Source organism: Cariama cristata, unplaced genomic scaffold (assembly GCF_000690535.1).
Source record: "Cariama cristata isolate BGI_N322 unplaced genomic scaffold, ASM69053v1 scaffold14332, whole genome shotgun sequence".
Classification (NCBI taxonomy): Eukaryota; Metazoa; Chordata; class Aves; order Cariamiformes; family Cariamidae; genus Cariama; species Cariama cristata.
The window spans coordinates 4,231-23,513 of NW_009602217.1; the positions used below are offsets into that span (position 1 = coordinate 4,231).

At 53.3% G+C, this 19,283-nt stretch overlaps 1 protein-coding gene across 1 annotated transcript; it reads left to right on the forward strand.

Moving 5' to 3' along the window:
• Nucleotides 1-224: 224 nt before the first annotated feature.
• On the forward strand, nucleotides 225-15,081 carry TBC1D22B (TBC1 domain family, member 22B). Its single transcript, XM_009694665.1, has 13 exons — nucleotides 225-279; nucleotides 1,232-1,545; nucleotides 2,452-2,631; nucleotides 3,134-3,204; nucleotides 3,649-3,777; nucleotides 4,218-4,283; nucleotides 5,196-5,310; nucleotides 11,395-11,402; nucleotides 12,919-13,020; nucleotides 13,369-13,444; nucleotides 13,747-13,874; nucleotides 14,111-14,206; nucleotides 14,695-15,081. Exons 2-13 carry the CDS (start codon nucleotides 1,269-1,271, stop codon nucleotides 14,821-14,823), a joined length of 1,377 nt encoding a protein of 458 aa, XP_009692967.1. The 5' UTR covers nucleotides 225-279; nucleotides 1,232-1,268; the 3' UTR covers nucleotides 14,824-15,081.
• Nucleotides 15,082-19,283: the final 4,202 nt, after the last annotated feature.

The window sequence follows — 19,283 nt, forward strand, 5'->3', positions numbered from 1 at the left end:
AACAAGGCTTCTCTTTGCTGCAAAGAACAAATCTTCAGTTGAATGTGGCACTTTGGATCTCAGGCTTTGAAGACAGAAGGTTATTGAAGTTGGTTTTGGTCTGTATTCAGCTCCCAACAGCAGGCAAGAAGTGTGACCCGAGTATAGGCTGAGGACATTATTCCTGGGTGCTCCGTGGCTTTTTGTATTGTCTTTTTTTTTCTTTCTTTCCCCTTCTTGCAGTATTCAGCCTGTCTATGGAGCACAGCATCCTCCACTGGATCCCCGGCTCACCAAAAAGTAAGTGTTTGTCTCCTGCAGATGCAGGCCCCAAGGCTTTGCAGGTTTTCGGCTCAGTCCTGCAGTAGATGGAGGTCTCCAGCATCCCCTGGCGCTGCGATATTCCAGCAGAGAAGGACAGCAGTGGGGTGCGGTGCTGTCTCGTGCTCTACAAAACCTTGCAGGGAAAGCTTATCTGCTGGCACCCTTTATGGCCAAAAATCCATATCGTACCAGCCACATCAAAGGAGACAGGCGTATTTTTTAGCAATGCTGTCTGAGCCTTCCGCTCCCCTTCGGAGACGGAAGAATTAAGGGAAGGGGAGGTAAAGGTGCCCAGCAGCGGCGAGGCTGGAGAACCGCAGCACCCTTCCTGGCAGGAGAAGGCAGAGCTGATCTGAACTGTCTACTTGTCTCTATCTCATGCTGTGTAGTGGTGAAGGTTTCCCCTTTTCTGTGACGCCTCAGGTAGTGGACTTTGACTCCTGCAGCTTAAGGGTAAATGCAAAGGCTCCTCCTGTGCCTGAGAAAAGAACCAGGCTGGTCTGGCTGCTGGGAGCCATCGCAGCTGTATCGGGAGCGTCCGTGAGCGCAGTGTCTAACCTCTGACATGCCTCTCCCCAGGTTGCAAGACTTTTTTTGGGTGTTAATCTACCAATTTTCTCTAGGGTGTGGGGAGGCAGAGCTGGAGGAATCGTACGTCTCTCCCCTTTGCGCTTCTGAGCCGGGAAGCCTGGCACCCCTCCAGCTGTCTGCTGCCGCTGTGGCCTCTGTACCCTGCCATGATACCAGCTTGGGCTCTGCCTCCTGGCAGCGGGCAGCCTGGAGAGACTTAACGCATTCCTTGGGTCTGGGAGGAGGAACAGGGAAACTGGAAAAAGGGACTGGCTGATTGGAGTGAGGATGTAGGAAAGGAAAGAAAATGGACTCGCCTGACAGCATTGCTCTGATACTGTTTCTCTCTGGCTCCCAGCTTCATCAAGGACCGCTCCAAGGCCAACGCGCTGCCTATGAAAAGCAAGAAGGCCTCCAGCTTTCATGAGTTTGCCCGCAACACCAGTGATGCCTGGGACATCGGTGATGACGAAGATGAGGACTTCTCTTCTTCCTCTTCTTCTTTGCAAACTCTGAACTCTAAAGTGGCCAAGGCCACGGCAGCCCAGGTTCTGGAGAACCACAGCAAGCTGCGGGCAAAACCCGAGCGGGCCCAGTCTGCTCTCAGTGACATGCCCACCAACTGCAAGGTCATCAAGTCCAGCAGCGAGGCCCAGCTCTCCAGGACATCTGGTAAGAGCCGTCTTCAGGAGCAGCCTCCTGCTCCGCTGCTCTCCTGGTTAACCACTGAACTCAGCCGCTTGCCGCTACTTGCATGTTATGGGCGAGAGGCTGTGGCATGGCCCGTAAGCTCAAGAAAGGCTTTTGCCTCCTTGTACTCCAAGGAGCCATTTTTGGAGGCCTGGCCTTAATGCTTCAGGGTGCTCTGCTGCTCAGTATCCTGCATACAGGCACATCTGTCCCAAAGGATCCCCTGTTTTGGGTCCTAGGAGATTTTGGAGATATGTTAAATTCTTGTTCAGGATTGCTCACCTTCTGCTTCCTTTGTGGCCCCCAGTGTGCTGCTCTCAGTAAATCTGTGGATGAGGCCCTGCAGAGCCCACGCCGGTACTGCTTGGGCAGGGAACTGGGCAGCCAGCACCAGCCCCTGCTCACTTTGCCTTGTTGCAGACGGCTGCCTGTGCTGTGAAAGTAACCCAGCAGGTGGCATTGACAGCCCATTGCCTCCTCTCTTTGCGCTAGCAATTAGCTTAATCACTATTTAGATCAGGGGCAAGCAGAGCAGATCTGAAGGTCAGTTCTTCTGGGATTCCCATAGCTCCTTCTGCCTCATCTGCTGTGTCTTTCTGCTCATGGTTTTCCATGTGAAGAGGGAAGTCTGATCCGCTGGCAGCCAGGTGTCTGGATGCAGGAGGGAGGGAAGGAGAAACTGGGGGGGAAATGATGGAAGAGCCACAGCAGATGCCTGTGAAGCAGTTGATCCATCGGGGTGGGCCAGTGATGCTCTGTTTGCTGGGGCTGGGGAAGAGAGGGGTGAAATCTGCAGTGACAGGTCTCTGACAATGGCCAGAGGAGCAAGGTAGGGTTGGAGAGGTGCGATCTCCTTCCCCGCCTCACTGCACCATCTGCTCCTTGCAGAGGACGCCTGTGTGCGGACCCCCCTTCAGAAGCAGCAGTCCCTTCCCCTTCGGCCCGTCATTCCCCTTGTCGCCCGAATCTCTGACCAAAATGCTTCGGGTGCTCCCCCCATGACGGTGAGGGAGAAAACCCGCCTGGAGAAGTTTCGGCAGCTCCTTTCCCGCCACAACACGGACCTGGGTGAGTGTGGCAAAATGGGGATGCCTGTGGGCGGGAAGGGAAAGGCAGAGGGGGGGGCCTGCTGCCTGCTTCAGGTTGTAATCGGGTCCCCTCCAGGGTGGAAAAAATGACTACCTGCAGTTGCACCAAGTGAGACAGTGGCATGAACTGCTCTGTTGGCAGACAGTAATGTCCTCCACCAGCTCCCAGTCTGTTCCCAGTCTTTCCCATCTCGCAAATGCTGGTTGCAATCACTGGGGGCTGTTGGGCTCTGCATGAGAACTGAGGGTCTGGAGGATTGGAGCCCCTGGAGCCACCAGTTCTGTGCCCAGGCTGAGCTGAAATCCTCTCTACTCCCCTTGCCGCAGACCCACACCTCCAGTCATTGCCAATGTGGAGCCTTCCTGGAGGCTCAGTGTCTGCAGAGCCTGCAGGAGCAGACTGGGCTTTCCTCTCCTTCTAGGTATAGTGGTGCCTGGACGTGCCTAGGATCTAATCCATTGCCACCACTGTCCGTTTGCAGATGAGCTGAGGAAATGCAGCTGGCCTGGTGTGCCCAGAGAGGTCCGGCCCGTGACGTGGCGTCTCCTCTCAGTGAGTACTTGGAGCTGTGACACAGGAGTTTGGGGGGAATGTGCCGAGCCAGGGATGTCCGCTCCTAGACCTTCGTGTGTCCCGTAACCAGGTTTGCTCATGTTGTATCTGTGCCCAACCTACAGGTGAGCTGTAGAGGGTTGGGGTTTTTTTTTGGCTCGGAGAGTGTAATTGCTATGTCCTCTTTGAGCACAAAGCCCACACTGGTGCTGGGAATAATGTGGTTCACTCTGTTTTGGGAAACTGAATCCCATGAAGTTGGGCTGCTCCAAGATCAGTAAAGGCAGCAGGGGCTGGGAAAGCCAAATCCCGTGAAAGCTCTTTTCCCAGCTCCTGAGTCTCTGTGCCTGATGCTTCTGAGTGCACAGCTGACTGGCAGGAGTTCAGGGGATGGTTTGTGGTGAGGGAAGAGGGTCCGTCCTGACACGGGTTTGCCTGCCGCAGGGTTATCTTCCCGCAAACATGGAGCGACGAAAGCTGACTTTGCAGCGTAAGCGGGAGGAGTACTTTGGCTTCATCCAGCAGTATTATGATTCCCGGAATGAGGAGCACCACCAAGACACCTACCGACAGGTACGAGCCCTCTCTCTGTTGCCTGGCTTTCTGCCTTGGTGTATTCCTTTCCTCCCTCTTGCAGCTGGGGTCATGCTAGGACTTCCTCTAGCTGTAACTATTACGAGTCTTCTCCCTGGGGATGGGGCACCATGTTCCTGTCCGTCTTCTTACAGGTATTAGTTTAAGCCTTCCCTAAATTGATTTAATAACTAGACTTCAGATCCCAACTCTTTCCTAGCTCTGGCCAGCTGCCCACACCTGAACAGAGGAGACTGGAGATAAAACTGTAGATGATTTTCTCAGTGCAGCTGTCGTCTGTAGCCCTCACTGCACTTGTCAGGAAGTGCAGATCTCGCTTGGGGGGACATTGAGGAGTGGATTCCCCTCTGTTAGCCTGTGATGAGTTATTGTGCCCCTGGAAAGCACAGCTAGTGTGTATAACCCACCCTCTTTTCCAGATCCACATCGACATTCCAAGGACCAACCCACTCATCCCCCTCTTCCAGCAGCCGCTTGTCCAGGAGGTAAGGGGGAGCGAAGCTCCTGTCCCACATTTGCCGTGGGGCCTGTGTGTGTGGAGTTAGACCAGCACTGCTGCTAGTGAATTAGCTTTGCGGGGAAACTTCCCTGGCTGACAGCTCCTGATGCAAACACCTGCTGAAACTGTCTGGTCATGTCCCGTGTTTCTGAAAAACATCAGACTTGGAGCTCAGGGGTGTTATCGGATCAGCTCTTTTGTGGTGAGATGTAGCCAAGAGTTGGTAAAAGACCTGAAGCTTTTGTTTTGAGACAAATTCAAGGCATTTGAACCAGAACAGGAGATCAGTTCTGTTTTGCTACATAACCTCTTCTGTGTGAGAAACCTGGGCAGGGATGGGTTTGAGAGGTGGCCAGGAGGTGTGAGCATCTGTCCTCTTTGGGAAGGAGCTCAGCGCGTGTATGTGGTATGTCAGAGCATGGTGTCCTGGGGCTGGAGCAGTCTGGAAATAACACATTGGTCGTTGCGGGGAGGCTGCTCTGTTGAGAACATCTGTGATGTTTTGCTGGGAGTACTGTGCTGATAAGAGATAACAGCCTTAGCTTTCCACATGATGTTCAGCAAGGCGTGCTGTTCTGCTGATAGGCAGCCCTGTCCTATGGGTGGAAGGGTCTTAAGCCACCTGGATCTTGAAAAGTTGGGTCCACATTTCAAGCGGAGGCTTTGAGGAGGAGCCTGGGCTGCCGCCTTCTGGGAAGTGTGGGCTGGCCTGTTTGTGGGATCTATGGATCATACAGGAGTCTGTCCTAGGACTTGTATGCTGCTTTTGTTACCCTTATCGCTGCAGAAAAGCCTATCGGTGCATGATCTCTGCTTCCTGAGCTTAGCAATTAAGCTTTTCTGCCTTTCCTTTGTGCACGGCTAATGCAGGTACTTGCTTTCCCTCATTCTTCCCTAGATCTTTGAAAGAATCCTGTTTATCTGGGCCATTCGACACCCAGCCAGCGGCTATGTACAGGGCATCAATGACCTGGTCACTCCGTTCTTTGTTGTGTTCCTCTCTGAGTATGTTGGTAAGTGAACATTTCCTGCTTGAAGCACGGTGCTGCCTCTCGACCACGGTGTTTGAAATGGTGTGAAGTGCTGGCATCAGAAAAGCTTGCCTTGCTGGAGGGGGGATGATGTGTTCGTCCTTCAGCAGCGCCTGTGCCAGCCTGGAGATGCATCTTGACCTCTTACTTTATCTTTGGTGCCTGGTTGAATTGACTTCAGTTTCATAACCTTGCTGAGCTCCACGGAAGTTGAAGTGCTAAGGGTGGATTTGCATTTGAATGTACTTAACGTGCTTGCAGCTTGGAGGAGAATGGGGTCTTTTAGGCACTGAGGAAGTTTAGGCAAAGCCCTGATATATGGAGTTGGGGGAGGGGAGAGTCTTGCTCTCAAAGCTTGGGCATGGAACTAGTTCTTGCTCTAGGAGGAATGAGTGAAGTATAAAGAGACCCTGCTGAGAATGTAAAATAAACTATTTAAATAAAGATTCCTGTCCCATGCTGCTAGTACAGGTGTGGTTCTCAAGCTGAGAGTTTTGGAAAGCAAATTGGCTTCTCCCTGCTGCTTTTGGCTTTCTTGTCAGCCAGTTGCTTTTAGGTGGAGGTCAAGTCATTTCCACCCATAGCATTTTTATTCTTTCTCCAGCTCTAGCTGTGTTTTGGGGTTGACGTTAACCCTGGGGTGTCATAATCCACATGCCTAAAGGCTCTTAGTTTCCACTGTAAATAGAAGACAAAAGGAATTTATAAGACTGTGTTAGTGACAGAGAAATCCTGTTGAACAAATATTTTTAAGGACTGATCCAAAGCTTGTTGAAGTCAGTGGAAGCCTTCCACTATCTAGCTAAGGCTTTGTAAACTAGTACTGATCTGCCTCTCCTGAGGACGTTGCGAAGACATTAGCCACCTCGGTTTCCACTGTGGTAGCCAGCGTGGTCAGGATCGATCCCTAGGAAATGCTGTTGCTTCTCACAGCTGAAGGAGAAGGCAAAAAATGTGGCTCTGCTACCAGCTGGAGTGAATTCCCTTTCCTGGGAGGTCAAGAGCCTGTCAGGTTGGGTCTGAGTGTGTTCCTTTTGAGTGGCTTTTCCTGTGCCTCATTGCCTGAGTGGCATTGGGGGCACTTAGTCTTGGTGGAGGCTGGTTGCTCAGGATTGATTTATGGGGTTAGAAGTGGAGCTGCTTACCCAGTGAATTATTTATGCAAGAAGGGAGCTGGTCTGAAGCATCAGAGCTGCCTGCAGGTACCTGGTGTGACTTCTTGCAGTCCTATATCGTGTTGGGTGTCAGGGCTCGACTCTCTCTACACGTGGCTGCAGAGTTCATGCAGCATCGGCCCTGTCCATCTCCTGCTGGTGTCGTGCTTCTCACTACCTTCCAGGGCTATTTTCACCTTAGACTGAAGCTTCCTCTCTGAAGGTCTTCCTGTTTTACAGCTATTTCTGAAACTTGTGCTGGAGATAAAAACTCTCTGCATGAGACCCGTTGAGTTGAATTTGGTCAAACAACATCATGCATCCCCTTCTGTCCCCAGAGCCTGGGATTTGGAGCCAGCCTTTAGGTCACAAGCTGTCTCGGTGGCTACCTGCTACATGGTCTGGCTGTGTAGCAGTCAGAGTTTAAGGATGAGATCAGTAATTGCCTTGAATGTACGTGGGAAGGAACTGGTGGTGTTCGGTGTCACGTAACCCCTTTTGCAACAGGCTTTAAGTCGCTAGTTTGGAGCATTGGCTCTTCTCTACAGCTGCTTTTGCTGCCAGGCCCCTGAAGAGCTGGTGCTGGGCAGGGCAGGTCTGGAGGCTCTTCATGTTGGATCACTAATTCTCAGGATCCCTGGATCAGTCAAGTCAGCACTACACCGAGTCCTTGCAGGAGGAGAACCAAAAGAGGCCTTGCACAATTTGGTAATCCTTGTGCAACAATCCTGGTGCAATACGTGCCAAGGGACAGCTCACCTTTCTGTGGGAAGTCTCGTGTTCCCGCTCTACTCAGCACTGGTGAGGCCGCACCTCGAGTACTGCGTTCAGTTTTGGGCCCCTCACCACAAGACAGACCTTGAGGTGCTGGAGCGAGTCCAGAGAAGGGCAACGAAGGTGGGGAAGGGTCTGGAGCACAAGTCTGATGGGGAGCAGCTGAGGGAGCTGGGGGTGTTTGGTCTGGAGAAGGGGAGGCTGAGGGGAGACCTGATCGCTCTCTACAACGACCTGAAAGGAGGGGGTAGCCAGGTGGGGGGCGGTCTCTTCTCCCCAGCACCAAGCAATAGGACAAGAGGGAACGGCCTCAAGTTGTGCCAGAGGAGGTTTAGATTCGATATTAGGAAAAATTTCTTCACCAAAAAGACTGTCAAGCATTGGAACAGGCTGCCCAGGACAGTGGTAGAGTCACCGTCCCTGGAGGGATTTAAAAGACGTGTAGATGTGGTGCTTAGGGACAGGGTTTAGTGGTGGACTTGGCCGTGCTAGGTGTATGGTTGGACTTGATGATCTTAAAGGTCCTTTCCAAGCTAAACAGTTGTGTGATTCAAAGGAAATTCTGCTTGTATTCTTCAAGCTGTATTCCCCTTGGGAAAGGGGACACTCTGTATGGCTCAGGCAGCCCCTGCCCACAGAGCCACTGAGGGCTCATACACCTGTGTGTCATCTGAGGGTATTTCCACCTTCAAAGGTTTGTGTACAACTGGCCTGGAAAAGTTTCCCTGGCTTTTCCTTGAAAGCTGGCTCTGGGAAGTCAGCACCAGCACTGTCTCCATCCTCAAACCTCTTGGGTTTGCTGCCCCTCCTCTTCTTTCAGAGTGGGGCTTTTGCTGACCGCAAGGTGCTAGAAGGGACCCACAGTGCTGTCAGCTGGCTCCTCTGCTTAGCTGCCCATCGTCTTCCCTGCGATGTTTGTGTTAGAGCTTTTGAAGGGCTGTCTCCTGCGGCCGCTGACTCAGCAGGACCATCACAGCTCTCTGGGGACCGTGGGGGGTGTGTGTGTGATTCAGAGCTGACAGGCAGAGGTGGGAGTTCGCAGGGTGTTGACTTTGGTTAGCTGTTCAACGCAAGGCTAGGCTCACACCCTGGTGTTCTGCTATTCAGTCTAGTATCTTCTCATAAAGCAGTCTCATCTCTGATAACGGGCTGGTCCCCATCTCCAAGTTCGTTGTAGACTTCTAAGTCCTCATCCCATGCTTTGGGCAGGCATTGCATTTGCAGACAACAAATCAACTCTTCTACAGATCAATTAAATTCTCTCCTTGGTGTTCGTGAGCTGATTGACATGTCTGGTTGATAGTGTCTCCGTTATATATCGGTTACTAGACCAAGGCCTAAAACATCCTTCAGAGGGCTTGTCTGGCTTCCCACCAAGGGCTAAAACGTGTCCATGGAGAAAAGGTGGGTGGTTTGGGTAGGGGATGGTCTGTAGTTTATCAAGCACATTCAGGAATCGATTTGGCAGCTTCCTTCCATTGAAGTTGACACCAGTAACGAACCAAGAGTCAGCAGTAACCCAGCAAGCTCCCAGGCCCTTGTGTGCAGAGGGATTAAACACAGCTTGTTCGGGGTAGTAGTTAGAGCAGTTTGGCTGGCCATACCGCTGTGTCTTTGACTTAATGCCTTTCCATCGTCACCGTGGAAGGTGGGGGGAGGAAGGGTGTATACTTCTGCAAGTCCTGAAGGAGGTAAACAGACCAGTGAGTGAAAAACATTTGCAGGAAGCTATTTCTTCTGGCTGCCCTGGGATGCTTTGAGAACTGGATGACCCTGTTACTAAGCTGCATCTCCCTAACCTGACTGAAAGGGTCCCGTTGATGTTGCTTCCCTTTTCTTTCTGAGCAATGCCTTGAATCCAGTGTGTGTGCCCCTTTGACCAACTCCAGAAAACACCAACTAGGCTGAAGCAGGGAGAAGCAGCTCTTCCCCAGAGCTTCCAGTCCCGGTGTCTGAACTCCCCTGCCCCTTTCTCCAGTGCAAGTTGGGACCAGTTGATTTTCCCATACTTGCACCCAGTCTGGATGCAAAACTCATGCCCTTCCAGCTGCTGGGCAGACTGCTGTGAGCCCTTGGCAGATGGGATGGATTTCACTGCCGTGTTTTTCCATTTCTTCCAGCATCACTGGCTTATCTTCTCCTGTGATGCTCTACCTGCCTCCTGCACGAACGCAGCTGCCTCATCTCCTTGGCAGCAAGCATGGGCGCTTTGGGCCCCTGCCACTGACAGATCCATAGCTGGAGCGATTCCTCCTCCTGGCTGATCAATGGCTTCTGCCACAGATTGCTGAGCACTGCTTGTTTTCAGCAGGTGCTGCCATGAGGAAGAGCTCGAGGGAGGTGTTGAGGCTGCAGGAGCAGCTGAGCCTACTGTTGCTGTCCTCTGGTTAGGATGGGCACAGGCTGTCAGTGCCGCTGGGGAGGCAGAGCTTGAGCGGTGAGGATGGAGAGAGGCAATCTGGCATCTGGGGAATCGGGACAAGGGATGACGCCTTGGCACATGCTGGAGGAAAACACGTACCCCTTTTTCCAGGTGATCAGAGAGGGCCCAGCAAGTGTAGGGATGCTGAGCTGTCAGTCCTGCTAAAACTACCTCCCAGCTCAGGTCCTGCAGCCCCTCCTGCTGCACTGAGTCACTCCCAGCTCTCAGGGCTTGTGTTTGCATTTAAAATGGCAGCGATAGAGCTCAGAAGGGAGTTCAGCGTCCCCAGGTAGTGTCTGTGCTGGGCCCTTCACCCTCTCCCAGTGCTCCCTGCCCATCTTGGTGTACGACAGCACTTCCATCCCCCATTCAAGGCCTTACATAAGGGATTGTCCCAGCTTTGGGACCTGTTTGGCATTTCACCAGATCTCTAGAGGGGAGCAGTGCCATGGAAATGATTGCTCTTACTCGCTCCTAACTGGCTTTGTTACTAAATCCTAATCATGGTTAAATTAAGACTCTGTTTCCCTGTGAGCAGGAGCAGAAGTGGAGCTTGGGTGAAGGGGAGCCTTGTACCTGGGTGTTATGTTACTGGTCACACTGCGACTGACCCAGCTCCAGCTGTAACATCAGCCTTGTTCTGAACTCTGGTTTTGCCCTGGACCCGTCGCTCCCTCTACATGGTGCCAACTTGCCCATTACTGAGACTGGGTTTAACTGTTCTCCAGGTGTTTAGTCCTGCACTGAGCCCCAGCTGCCAGAATATGGGGAGTCATTAAAGCTCCCCTATGGAAAGCAGAGATGTGGGAGCCTGGAGCCCTGGCTCCTCTGATCTCCAAGCTATGCCCTGCCTGGTATTTGAGGCAGGGGTCAAGTGGGGCTGTGATGTCCCTTCTCCTGTGTCCGCCCTGAGCCCTGTCAAAATGTCACTGACAGGAACTTTGCTTTCCCCCAGCCCCAGCTGCCCGTGGGCACCCTGTGACACTGCCAGAGGTGTCCTGGCTGCCTCTAGCCCAGCTGTAGGCGGCTGTCACCATGCCGCTGGCTCCTTTTCGGTCTCTGTCAGAGCCATATGTTGACTATCTCACTCCTTTCCATGGAGTCTCTTTAATGATGCTGCTGAGCAGATGTTTGTGCTGAGCTACACGCTCGAGACCTGGGTGTTTTGGTTGTTTTTCAAAGCTTCTTGCAATGTGTGTTGGCTCATGCTGAGGATCTCCTACCACTGTGTTGCTTTGACACCGGGGTGCTGGCAGAGTTGCTCCTCTTGTCCCCATACCGGTGCAAGCAGCAGGTCACCACATCCCCTTCTCCATCTCGGTCCTCATGCCTGGAGCTGCACGGGGAGGTCTTCTGCACAAGACTCATTCCTGTGGGGCTGAGCCTGCTTCTGCCGCCAGTCCTGGCTCTACACGTGTGGCCCTGTCCCGCTTCTTCACCTGCCCATCCTGCTTCCTCTGTGGAGTAAGTTATCTAGGGAAGGGGATGGGTATTAAACAGGGTTTGCCTGCCTTTCTCATTACCTGGTACGTTTGAGAGTAGCTGTGGAGAAGTCAGCGGAAGAGTCATAGTTTTGGATGATGACCTGCAGCTGGAAAACAGCTTTGCTGCTCTTTCTGCAGTACAAAATTGCCAGATTAACGCGGGGTTAAGCCTTTGCTTGCCCCTAAAGCTCCTGATGGCAGTTTGCTCCCAAACAGCTCTGCCCCAGAGGAGAGGCAGAGGTGGGAGCAGCGTTGGCGTTTCTGGCTCCACACTTCCAGTCCTCCCGCAGGCAAAATCTGTGAAAGTCGGTTCTCACAGTTCTGCCAGCCAGCGACAGCTGCCCTGCGATGTGTCTGAGCCAAGAGGGTGGCCCGGCTCCAGCCCTGAGCCCTGTCCTCTCCCTCTTCCTCCTTTACAAGCAAGATCAAAGATGCTTGTTTGGATTTCTGATCCTCGGGGTTTGGAAATGGGCCAGTTTAGCCCTGGCATCTGTTGATCCGATTTACCGGCATGACAGCTCCTTCCCAGGCCTCCATCAGTAACGTGACGGGCGCTCTCCTCCCGCGGAGGAAGGGAGGGAACTGCTGGGTCGGCCAAGCCAGGAGGGCCAGACCTGCGTCTCAGGACTCTCTCTTCCCTAGCTTCCACTGCCTTCCTATGCCTGTTGCCCTCCTCAGCCTCCAGGTTAAGGTGAGCCTGGCCTGGAGCAGGTGATCTCTGCTGCAAACTCAGCCAGCATCACTGCCATCCCACCCTCAAGACATCTGATCTCTCCCTTGCCCTTCCTGGGGGTTCATAAACCCATTTAAAAGCAAGAGCAGCCTTTTACACTCTGTGAGTACCCGTTGGGGACAGAGCTGCTGCTAACCCTTGTGCTAACCCAGAGCCCCAGTTCAGCGGGTTTGAAAAACAAGCTTGCACAAATCTCTGCTTCCCTGGCAGCAAGGCTTTTCTGTGTGTGGGGCTGCTTCTGTTTGCTGGAGCTCTCCCATCAGCCGGGCTCAAGGAGGAGGAGAAGTTCCGTCAGGCTCCATGCTGGATTCAGCTCGGAGCCTTTTGCTCTCCAGGAAGATGTTTGCACGCTTTTGGGTCCTTGCAACTGTGTTCAAGAGTCCTGCTCTGCTGTAGAGGTTTCTGAGGCTTTGGTGGTTCTTCCTCGTGGGTCCTCAGAGTTGGGAGCCACTTTTTGGGCACCTCTGTTGTGCTTCAGTCCTGGGATGATGCTGATGAATCCAACTGGGCGTTAGAACTGAGCTCCCTTGTGCTGCACCAGGCCAAGGGCAGTGTTTCTTTCCCTGGTTTCTGGCTGCAGTGAGGGATTCGCCTCTCCCAGTTCTCCCCGTGGTGCTGCCAGCTGGCAGAGACCTGCTGTCACCCAGGGCAGGATGCACTCCAGCAAGAGGGGTCCCATATGCCAGGAATTTTGTCCATGCACATCCCTCGCCCCAGAGGGACAATGACAGCGGCAGCGCTGTGGGATCCTTCCTGTGGTCCCCTGGGGAGCTGGGCTGGGTTCAGATCGTGGCTGTTGAGTCTTTTGGGATCATTCAGCTGTTCACTTGGGCTGGAGAAGTAGATCAGTAGATCAGTGCGTGGGTGCTGTGCTCTGTGCTGGGCAGGCCACTTGAATCATGCAGGGAGCCTTGTAGTGCCTCTTGCCCTGCCTTGGCTCAGTAAAGCGCCTCGGTGTGTCCCCTGAGCTGCCTGGTGTCCCCCGTCCTCCTGATGCTCTTCCCCCTCTGTTTTGCAGAGGAGGACGTGGAGAACTTCGATGTGACGAACCTGTCGCAGGATGTTTTACGGAGCATCGAAGCTGACAGCTTCTGGTGCATGAGCAAGCTGCTGGATGGGATACAGGTGAGCTGCTTCTGGGGCCGCGGATGTTTCTCTTCCCCTTGCTGGAGTAGCAGCGCAGTCGTCTTCTCTCTGGGTGAGTGCTCTGCATGTCGCAGCACTAGGGAGATTTTGGTTCTTCACTGAAATAAATCTGTGGGTAAAATCCTGGGGAAATAAGATGCTGCAGCTGTCCAACCGGCCCTGTCCTGACTAGGGACTTCACAGCAGGCACGTGATTCTGGTGCTCAGGAGCCATGTCTCCTTGGCTCGTGGTGATCTTGGCTCCCTGTGGAGCTGGGCATCTGGTTTTGGCTGAATTTTTAGCTGTTCTTAGAGCTGCTGCTTCTGACTCGTGACCTCTCTCTGCAGGATAACTACACGTTTGCACAGCCGGGGATCCAGAAGAAAGTCAAAGCCCTGGAGGAGCTCGTCAGCCGGATCGATGGTAGGTGACAAGAGGATCTGACAGCTCAGAATAGCGAGAGGGTCCTTTGCAAGTAGCACCCTCCATGCAGGGGTAGATGCTTTGCTACAACACATACGGAAGCAGGGCAGGGTAGGGCTGGCCAGAAACCTTCTGGGAATGGGGTTTTGCTGACCAGGTAGTACCAGGTGAGGAGTGGAGGCATCTGGGAGACGAGGTCTCAGCCTGAAAGTGCGTGAAAGCCGGTGTGTTGAGGGCAGTGCTGTGTGCGGGAGCTGGGGCACCGTGGTCCCCAGGTATGTAAGTGAAATGTGCTGTTTCAGAGCAGGTACATAATCACTTTAGGAAGTACGAGGTCGAATATCTGCAGTTTGCCTTTCGCTGGATGAACAATCTGCTTATGAGGGAGCTGCCTCTTCGCTGTACCATCCGCCTCTGGGATACCTACCAGGTACGCAGGCTCCCACTGCCTTCCCCCTGGGCGAAGGTGGTCAGTGTGGGACCAGTTCCCCAAACACGGGGGACAGTGGTCTTCTGGCAGCACCGTGCAGCTGTGGAGATGAGGGAAGGAAAGCAGTGCGGCCCTGGGACATTTATAGCCAATTGGGTGATGGGTGGCCCAGTAGGACATCTGTGTCCAGCGAAATCCCAGCTGCAGGAGCTGACCTGGAGTTTTACTGTCCGCAGTCGGAGCCAGAAGGATTCTCGCATTTCCACCTGTACGTCTGCGCCGCCTTCTTGATCAAGTGGCGAAAGGAGATCCTAGATGAGGAAGACTTCCAAGTAAGTCCCTGGGGCCAGGCGTAATTCCCTGGGGGTAGAGGGAAGGGAATTGCTCTGGATGGGAGCCCAGTCAACTGTCGTCTCAAAACTGACTCCAAGATAATCCAGGATCTTTGCCTAAAAGTAACTTCTGAGCCCCAGCATTCAGGTCAGAGAACTGAGCTGTTGGAGGGTTCAGATGTCAAACACCAGCTCTTCCGTGTGCTCAAGCTCTGATCACGGTAAGTCCCTTCACGTTTGCCTTCTGGTGTCCAGCTGTAACACTCTGGTAGCACCCTTTATCTCAAGGGGTTTGGGGGCATCTGAGGTGCTTCACTGATCCGGATCTAGACATGAGCACATCTTAATGCTGTCTCTGAGCCTTTCAGGCCTGCAAGTGTGGTGAGCAAAAGTTACTGAGTGCTGCTGCCTCTGGTCGTGCCAGCCCTGAGCCTGCTCTGGTGCTCTGCCTTCAGCCTCCCCAAACTAAGCACCTTCCCCTCTTGCAGGGCCTTCTGATGTTGTTACAAAACCTGCCCACGATACACTGGGGTAACGAAGAAATAGGACTCCTGCTCGCTGAAGCCTACAGACTCAAGTACATGTTTGCAGATGCCCCCAATCATTACCGCCGATAGGTGCCAGGACTTGACTCCCTCCTCTGCCCCGTGCCCACCCCCTCGTCCTGGCCTGATCTGATCACTGTGGCATTTTTGTCGTCCCAAGTCCTCGGACACTCCGGCCGGGAGCTGCTCCTCGCTGTACAAAGCTCACATCGACTCTTGTCTTAACTCTTAACGTGTGCCTGTCTGCCACTCCACGCGCCTGGATGTGCCACTCCAACGACCGTCAGTATTTCACGCCGTGCAGGTAGCTCGAGCCAGGGAGAGAGGCTTGAAGGGGCTGGGGAAGGACCTGGGGGGCAGCTTTACAGATAAACTGAGCTGAGGATGAAGCCCTCCTCTCCTCTCCACCCCCTGCCCTGGGCTTACCCAGCTGGGACCACCTCAGCTTCGCTGCCTCGTGTTAATCTGCCACCACGTGCGCTGCCCCATCTGCTCCCTCCTCTCTTCTGCCACCGTTTGCTCCAACTCCCAAATGAAAATGCCTTATCACAGACCTGCCTGGCCGGAAAATCCTTCATCCCTCCGAGGGCAGCAGGGCAAGAAGTTTCTCTCAGGGCCTAGCTTCGCTCCGAGGGTCCGGAGACCCCCCAAGCACTTTGTGGGTTTGCGAGAGAGCCCCTCGCACCTGCCCTCTCTCCTTTTCTCCATCCTCTTCGCCTCCCTCTCCCCCAGGGCAGCAGGGTGGGCACAGCAGGGTGGGGGGTACCACTCCATCCACGGCGTGGTTCAAATGATGTGCACCAACTTGAGGGGACTTTTGGTGACTGATGTGCTGTCGGTACAGCCCCCTCCGGCACGGGGAGGGGAGGCGTGGGGGGGCTGGTAGGGGAGTAACATCTCCTGAACCCCCCCTTGCAAAGCCCCCACTCCTCCGAGGCGTTCTGTGTATATTGTGTTCTTGTGTATATGGGTCAAAGATGTACAATATACGTCTTCTGTTTGTAGCAGATAATGATTTTATATTTATAACGTGCACTCCTTGTTTTCCCCATCCTCTCCACGCCTGGGAAGGATGCCTGGGTACGGCGGCGTAGGGCTTTGGACCCCTCCGGAGGTGGGGGGCATTTCAGAGCCGCAGGTGTTTCTGCCCCAATGTGTTTTTGCAGTGTTGGATCTGCCAGGAAGAGGTGCGATAGAAATACGGATCTCAAGGCTTCTCCTACAAAGAGGATTTGGGCGTTTAAAGGAGACGGGAGCTCCCAGCGGGAAGCAGGGGAGAGCTGCGTCGAGGAAACAGGGTATCCGGGCTCGTTATGTCCCCCCGAGCGCTGCAGGGCAGAGCCGTGCCGGTGCTGCCGGCGGGACTCTCCCAGGGGAACGATCCCGGATCCAGCACCGGCTGCCCCCGGCGCTCCCCAGCCATGCGGACACGTCCTCCCGGGGCTTCTCCTGCGGGGCTGGCAAGGACCGGGCTGGCCTTGCCGCCGTCTGCTTTTAAATCAAACCAATCGTGAATGTTTTAACGGGCCGTTTTCTTCCCGCGGGCAGGCGCCGTCCATGTCGTGCCAAGGGCTGGATGCGGGAGGGTGTTGGGGTACGGATCTGGGCCACCCCGGGTTGCTCCCAGTGCTCCCGCGGGGCGATGTGGGCTGTCGGCAGGGCCCGGAGGTTCCCGGTCCCTCCGCTTTCCATTGCTGTTCCCGATGGGAAAAGGCAGTGGGCCGTGAGGCCGGGGCCAAGCATGTGAAAGGCAGAGCCTTGTTGCCAATAAAACTCCAAACAGTGTCAAGAAATCGCTTTCCTAACCTGGAGTTGTTTTTCTCAGGCGTTTGGACTTTTACTTTATTTTCGTGTGTGCCTTTTCGTTGTTTCCTCCGAGAGAGCAGACCTGGTGGTCCTTACTTTAACGTGGCAAATTAAAAAACATAAAAAGAAAAAAAAAAAACCCAACAAGACCCCAAACCAACAACTGACCTGTGTGGTCGGGCAGGGGTTTGCGGTGGGGTTGGGGGCGCTGAGTCCTTGTTTGGCCTCATGAGGGGCTTCAGGCGTGTCTTTTGCCTCAGTTTCCCCACCTGTAAGATGAAGAGGAGGTTCTCTTCGTGTCTTGCTGGGGGACTCGGTGGTGGTGTCTGTTCGCTGTTGGTCAGAGCAGCTCATGGGAGGACAAACCTCCCTCCGTGCTGCTGAGGACAAACCTTTACCCCCCTGCCCCATCACTTTCTGTCTTCTATTAATTATTTTTTAAAGTTCAGTGGAGTGGAACAGACGTAATTATTTCTGGGCGAGTTTAATTACCTGCGTTTGTTGCTCAGGTTTTGTTATAATTGATTGTGAAGGGCTGGCTCTCCAGCTCCTTCCCCTGGGTCCCACCAGGGCCACGCAGCCCCCATCCCCAGCCAGGGTTTGTGTCCCCAGCACCACGTCAGCCCCCGGACCCCTCCCCGGGGCTCTGCTCCCTGCACCCCCCGCTTTGCGGAGAGCTTAAATCGGGGGAACCTTGAGTCTGGGGCAGGAGAGCCCATCAGGGTTGTTTCTGGCCTCCACACTGGCAGGAGCTGCTCTGGGTTTTGGGCTGCTTTCCCTGACCGGGTCGGATCCTGCTGGAGGCTCAGCACCCTTTTCAGTGTGAGTGCCCTGTTGTCCTTTGGAAATGCAGGCTGGGAGTGACCGTACCCCTGATCCTGCAAGGTGCTGAGCATCCCTGTCCTGGGGCAACCCAGGATGAGGTCCCATCCTGCCAGAGCGGGGATTTCTGCTCCCAGCCTGGAAGCGTCCGTGCGGCTGCGGGTCCCTGCGGAGCGGGGAGCAGGGTGTCCCTCTGGCCGGTGGCACTGGAGGGTGCCCAGCGGGGACCCCCAACACCGATCTCTGCATCCGTGGGAGCCACGGCATTGCCCCCCAGCCTGGGGGGGACCCAGCACCCACCAGCAAGTGGGGTTTCACCTGGATTTTAGGAGCTGCTCTGGGATGGAGCAAAAGAGGCAGGGTGCCACTGCAGGGAGTTTATTAACTGCAGGGCTCGTTATTTCTCCTTTAATTATCACCGGTAATGCACGTGCTGAAAACACGTCTTGGGGAAGAGAAACAACGCAAGAGCCCTGCTAAGATGAGAAACCCTCTCCCGCCAGGAGCCGAGGAGCAGCCCGGTTGCAGCCTCCTGCCCTGCCGCCCCTGCATCGCCCGGCTCCTGTCTCCGTGTGCTGCCAAGTCCCCCTGCCCATGGCCCGGCCTCGCAGAAGCCCCCGAGCCCACCAAGGGCCATGAGCATCACCGGGAGATGGGATTCCAAGCCCCACATTCCCAAATCCCACCCCTGTGGGGCTGTCAGGCGCCAGGCGGGATCCCATCCTGCAGCCCCCATCGCACAGGGAGCTAACTCACCTCCCGGAGATGCTCAAGGCAGCACAAGAAACCCCCCCGGCGTGTCCCTTCCCCATCCTTGCTCTTTGCAACCGCTTTGCACCTGCATCTGGGACAACGGGGATGAATAAAAACCATCGCGGTAAGAGATGTCCTGGACCTCAGGACAACACTAGCAAGGAAGGACTCTTATTTTTTCTTTCTTTTTTTATACATTAGAACATTTATTTCTCAGAGAGAAAATATAGTCTCAGACAGTCAGATTATAGTAGGTAAAATTAGCATTTTTTTTTCTTTACAAGCATAGATTTTCTTATTACCTCTCTTATACCATCTGATATAAACAATTCTAGAAAGCAAATAAACTCACTTTCTACAATAAATAGAGCGATCTGTGCTTTACAGCAGACTGACAGTAACGTTTAGGTCCCGTAGCAACAGCAGGCTATTAGCCAATTCAAATTCTAAAACGTCATTTAAAAAAAACAAAACGAAACAAAACAAAACCCCCAAAAAAACCCAACTCCCAAGATCTTCAAACATATACACAGGTCACAAGTCCACAGCTGAGCTACCACCTGGAAAAGTGTATGTTCCTTTAAATAAATTACACCGTGTGCATATAAAAGACCCAGCAACACAACTGAGGACTTCAAGAATGGTGACAATAGGTCTAAATAATTTAGAACAATATTTTACAACTATATACACAACATCCTTCCCTAGCCACACTCCATAGGCATTATTACTACTATTATTTTTACAAAATTCTACGCCCCATCTCTATATGTTACAGGAATCTCCCGTAAAGTGTGGTTCCATGTCCCAATGTATAAGAAGTGGTATTTTAAAAAAGTAGACCAAGTAGAAATGGCAGTGATTACTCCCCACTATTCATTATTATTATTATTAATAATTATTATTTTGACCCCCACATTCTCTTCAGTATGAAAAAGTTAAAATAATAAAAAAATATTGAGTTAAAAAGCGAAATGATGATACTCAATCTACAATCTTGCTCTGCACCTTTGGTTCTTAAAATGGGAAAGCAAAAAGGGCTACCCAACAGAAGAGCTCAGAGAAATCATAAAGTCCTTGGCTAATAGAAAAGGTTTGGTCAAGTTCCCAAACATCGGTTCTCCCCATTTTTGCATCGCAAACCCAAAAAA

Bases quoted from the DNA above. Each gene is read 5' to 3' on its own strand.
- TBC1D22B (XM_009694665.1), top strand. From the start codon at position 1,269: ATGAAAAGCAAGAAGGCCTCCAGCTTTCATGAGTTTGCCCGCAACACC. The intron at 3,205-3,648 runs GTGAGTACTTGG...TGCCTGCCGCAG, and splicing joins TGACGTGGCGTCTCCTCTCA to GGTTATCTTCCCGCAAACAT. The intron at 13,875-14,110 runs GTACGCAGGCTC...TACTGTCCGCAG, and splicing joins GCCTCTGGGATACCTACCAG to TCGGAGCCAGAAGGATTCTC.